The sequence below is a fragment of the Hyposmocoma kahamanoa genome, unplaced genomic scaffold, assembly GCF_003589595.1.
Source record: "Hyposmocoma kahamanoa isolate Upper Pololo Valley unplaced genomic scaffold, ASM358959v1 94424, whole genome shotgun sequence".
NCBI lineage: Eukaryota > Metazoa > Arthropoda > Insecta > Lepidoptera > Cosmopterigidae > Hyposmocoma > Hyposmocoma kahamanoa.
Window position 1 is genome coordinate 289 of NW_020654922.1, and position 5,309 is coordinate 5,597.

General features: G+C 36.3%; 1 protein-coding gene across 1 annotated transcript in view; it reads right to left on the reverse strand.

Moving 5' to 3' along the window:
* Positions 1–696: 696 nt before the first annotated feature.
* The window catches only part of LOC113238072 (copper chaperone for superoxide dismutase), a 14,532-nt gene continuing 9,919 nt past the window's right edge, over positions 697–5,309 (reverse strand). The window contains exons 6-8 of the mRNA XM_026474795.1: positions 4,756–4,859; positions 2,244–2,358; positions 697–1,018 (exon numbers count right to left, since the gene is read on the reverse strand). Coding sequence (XP_026330580.1) covers positions 929–1,018; positions 2,244–2,358; positions 4,756–4,859 — 309 coding nt within the window. The 3' untranslated portion in view covers positions 697–928. The remainder of the gene's footprint in view (positions 1,019–2,243; positions 2,359–4,755; positions 4,860–5,309) is intronic.

Consider the following 5,309-nt stretch of genomic DNA (forward strand, 5'->3'; position numbering starts at 1 on the left):
TGGTAGTAACCCGTTTAGTTCATGGAGGTAGTCTCGATCTCTGATGTTTCAAATAAAAAAAAAAATTGAAATGTTATTTACAAAGAGCAACCCCTAGAGTTTCTTGCTCATTCTTCTCAGGGGAATCTGCGTTACGAATGAGCGGTAGAGTTTAACCATTGTGACGATTTCAAGTGTAATAATGCTTACCTATGAAATAAAGATTATTTTGAATTTGAATTTGATCCTAATTTGTTTATTACCATTTGTTCCATACAAATGCTCACGAAATACAGTCGGTTTATATCATCTAGCATTGATCAATGTGTAAAATATAAGAAAATTAAATTGTATTACGTACAAGTGTGGAACGTATCCGAGCGGAACGTGGACTCTCCATTTAGCCGTCTACGAATTCTACTAGTTAATCGAATAACGGTAGACGGTAGAAACGTCGATTGGACGTGAACGGTCGATTCGACTAAATCGTCCATTCAACGCCCATCTCTATCAACAGCTATTACGCCTTATTTAATAAACGCGCTGTACTTGAAGGTCCCGCATTTTATTCTGCGCCCCTCCCTCTTCGCTCCTTCGTATTACAAATTCATTTTTTCACACCACATTTGACAAAATAAAGCTGTTACGTACTTATAGCCCCATTTATGTATACATAAATAAGTAAATAATTATAATATTTATTAATAAATTTGACACTCACCATATTATTATACATTTATTAGTTATTAAGAATCCATATTGAAATTTCCTTTATACACTTGACTTTGTTAGTTTCATTGCATTATTTATTAAACTATGTATATAAAAATCAACGGTGAAACAGCAATAACCTTCCCTCCTTTTTGAAGTCAGTTACAAACATACAGCGAAAAGGTATTTGTCGCTTCTACGTCGATGTTTTACAATAACCCCTTATTAATCTACATTATTATATTTTAGGACTTGCTTTGTTGAGGTTTTCTTTTTCCACTTTGTCTTTGTGATTTTGGCAGCACGGCTTGAGTCCCTCGCGGCGGCCCTGTAGAAATAATAATGCGTTGACAATAGCACATTTTTCCAAGAAGCCTTTTGTAAAATTTCTTCACCTTGTAGACGCATTTTGTCATCATCAATGGTCGGTAAAAGGTGTTCCATATATAGTTCCATATATTTATATATATATAAATACATGGAACTATATATAAGAATATATATATATAGTAATGCATCTAAATTAACATTGGCATCTCCTGAATAATCACTCTTTATAAGAAACGAGTTGGAGAAAGTAAGGCACAGAAATATTAATTAATTACTTTTACGATTTCCGGAAATGGTTTTACTGCATCGTAGGACAAACTACTGACCTAGGAAGTCGAAGTTGCATTTTAAAGTAATTCTAATAGTGCCATGTAAAAATACAACGACTGTCTAGCCGTAGCGCCATCTATGAGAAATCTATGAAAGTATTTGGCCACTTTTACAGCTACCAGCCCAGCAGGTCGATTCAGAACCTTACGATAACTGTTGTCGACCGATTCGATTAGATATCGTACGATTTCTTTTCAAAACGTCAAACTGTCGTATTCGAAACCGAACCGAAATGACGTCACACCCGTACGATTACTCGAACTTCTCGACCGGCAAAGGCTACAAACGTTTTTCAGAACACAGTTATCGAATGAGAGTTACCGAACGTCCCATTGTTTACAAAGCAAGAATGTAATATGGAAATATTTTATTATTTTAATGAAAATCTGGATTTTGTTTAACTTTAGAAATGTATATAAAAGAATTTTAATTTTCATATAATCTATATTCGCCGACTAACTCCGAAAACGTTGTTGGATAACGATATCGTATCCGAATCTCTCGAAAAAACTCGAATGTTCAGAATAGCTCGGAAAGCGACTTTCGATTCAAGAAAGATATCCAATCGAATGATTCTGTTAAGATATCGAAGAGTTCTAAATCGGGGTCCTGGCTAGAGATGTCGCTATGAACTGTAATTAAATTTTTTATTGACATTCAATTATTTTTTTGTGAAATTACTTCATTTCCATAAAATAAATAAATTATTCCATAAAATGCATTTATTTCAGACAAAAATAGATCCATAGGTGTTACTGTTACAAAAATTAAGTACCTTAGTAGACCACTATGCCATCTATTCGCAACAACTGACAAAAGTCTGTGGCCTGGTGAAGTGTGTGGGAATATTTAGCATATAGTGACGTCTTTAGTAAAGATTGTAAAATATCTACCTTGCCAGCCAGCGGGCGTCCCTTTTCATCCCATACGACGACACCATCGCACGCGCAAATGCGTTTCGGGTTCTCGAAAACACCAGCTGATCGCGCAATGATGCCACAACCGATTCTAAGCCGGAATTGATAAAAAATATTCATTATATGATATTTTTTTTAATCGTCATCATCGTGGACGAGGTTCTTCTTTTTATAATACTAAGCGACGGGACGATCAAATTGTGCACCTGATGGTAAGCGACACGCCTGTCCATAACAGTTGCAGTGCCACTCAGAGCTTTAAATTGCAAAGATTTGAGGGGCACTGCCACTGCGCCCGTCACACTGAGGCATAAGTTGACAAGTCCCATGTGCCTGTAATTTCACCAACACCCTTACCCTTCAAAACCGGAACACAGCAATGCTAACATTATTGCTTGGCAGCAGAAATAGGTAAGGTGGCAGTACTTCCCTGGACAAACTCTTTCCCAAGTTCTATTGCTACTAAATCAATTTTCAAGCGAATCGACTTAATAGAAAGACGAAAAATGTAAGCAAGCAATAAACATTTCGTAATAATATCATTGACTTACAAATAAATGGACGACGGGTCTAATACAAAAACCACGAAAAAAATGTCCCAAGTCAACCTATTTAAACGTAGTGACATGTAAAGGAATATGAAAAAGCTAAAACGTTGAATTTAAATTGTAATATCATCGCAGTACTGTCTAATTTTGCTTGCTTCGCTGTCAGTCGAACAAACGAAGACTAGAGCGTTAATGACGCTCTGTATACGATTTTAACGCCCTATAAGTTCGGACACTTTGTAGCGCGGACCCGACGTCCATATAATTGTAAGTCAATGAATAATATCATTAAACTTGAGCAAAACTCGATTGGCAACGGTCATTCTCGCCACTAGTGTTCACTACCTAACTTCTGTGGAAATTTTTAGTATTTAAGTATTCGAGTATTATATTATATTGCAATATTATTAAATATTCGAATATTGTAATAATAATATAGTTACTTGAATAATACTTATGTTTTATCAAGGATTGGGTTCTTCCGGATGCAGTTGAGGAGATGAGAATAAAAAGGTGCAATGTCGATGTTCTATCGTGCTTGTTCTAATTTGTATAAATTGACAGCTACACAGAGATGGATTTTTACCCGATAAATATCCGTTTTTACCGAGTATTTATCCTAAAACATGAACAATAATTTTTTTGTGTTTTTTATAATAAAAATAATTAGTATTCATTTTTTATTAAATAATTACATTTTTGCCGTTCTTTTATGTAACAATACTGTTCTACCTACGTGTTTCGAGTCGAGTGGTATAAAAAAAATCAATTGACAGAAAGTTATCTAATTATCTGTAACCCTTGAGCTGACCTATCCTGCGTTAATAAAGTGCGACCCAACTATATGGTCTTGGGGTCTACTGCGTACTAAATAAAGCCATGTTAGGACTTGAAATAGCCTAAGGATTCTCTTTCACATTTCGCACACAAACGTCTTATATGCTAGCGATAGGGCCAGGAAAGGAACTTCAAGGAGATCAGCGCCACCTATCCTGCTGTATTAGAACTAGGTAGTGGGTTAGGGCGCGTTCCCATTGTGTCGTAACGTTTTATTTATCGTCGGACGACTGTCGTTCTAGCTCTTTCCATTGTCACGACAGTCTGTCGTCGTAACGTCAAAAAGTCGTGAACGACAGTTAATCGTGTTGTACTATACTTGAACAACTTCATTTAAATATACAAGCCACGACACTTTAAACTGCACGACTAACCCTATCACCTAACCTATCACAAAGTCGAAATTTTTTTTGTCCGAAACGTTTGTTCGAATTAATTACACCGAAAACCGAATTACAACGAAACAGTTGTTCGTACAGGATATGTTGAATGTTTATTGCAAAGACACGATTAGGATCGGTTAGGTTAGGTTAAGTTAGGTTTCAAAAAAAATTCCTCTAAATTACTTTCGAGGTTATGAAATTTCGACCAAACGTTATTTCTGGCAAATGTCGTTTCGGACTACTCATAGGTAACCGTCGTCACGACGTAATGGGAACGCGCCCTTAGAATACGTAGTGGGAAATACATATCATAAACTATCTATAACGTGTTCAAAAATCGCAAATTACGACCAGCATAGAGGTAAACTGTTTTGTTAGGACAAATTTCTTATCTGTGAAAATGTTATTAGGAAATGAGTGAGTAAATCGATTTAGTTAGCTACGCATCCGATAGGCGTCGTCTTCCTATAATGTAATAAACAGCCTGTCCAACTTACATACTTAAATACTAAAAATTGCCACGGAAATTAGATAGTAAAAACACTAGTCAGAGAATGACCGACAACAAGTATTTAGTTATACATAGTTTTTGCCCTGGATTTCGGGCGTTGATGGGTTTTAACCCGATTTAAATCCGGGATTAACAAAGCGCCAGGTTAAAGCCCGGGCGCATTGCCCATCTCTGGTTCCATAATATGTAATAATAAAATCTGTACTTACGGCCTTCCACTGTTGCCGTCAATTTTAGATTGAGGATTGTCTCCACGACCCAAGTCGTCAGGCCTTTCTGTCACAGCTATGGACCTCCCTATAATGTCCCATACCTAGAATAATACTCATTAATATTATTAAGTATAATAATAATATACGTTTATTTTCTCCACAAACATAACTGTTATACATACAAAATTAGAAACATGTAATAGAATTTTTGTTCTACATTATGTTTGTAAGATACTGGAACCTAAACTCTCTCACCTCCGATAACAAGATCAAATTTTGAGAAAACACGAAATATATAAAATATAAGGTAACTTTATCAACTAAACACAGCTATGTGTTGAGCGTGTGTGTTTGTGTGCGAGTGTGTGTATGTGCGAGCGTGTGTGCCAGCGTGCGTGCGTGCGTGCATGCGTGCGTGCGTGCGTACGTGCTTGCGTGCGTGCCTGTGTGTGTGTGTGTGTGAATGTGTTTGTGCGTGTTGGTGCGTGTGTATATGATACTCATCAATATTATTAAGTATATTGAATATCACCATGGACCATTAACTCTAG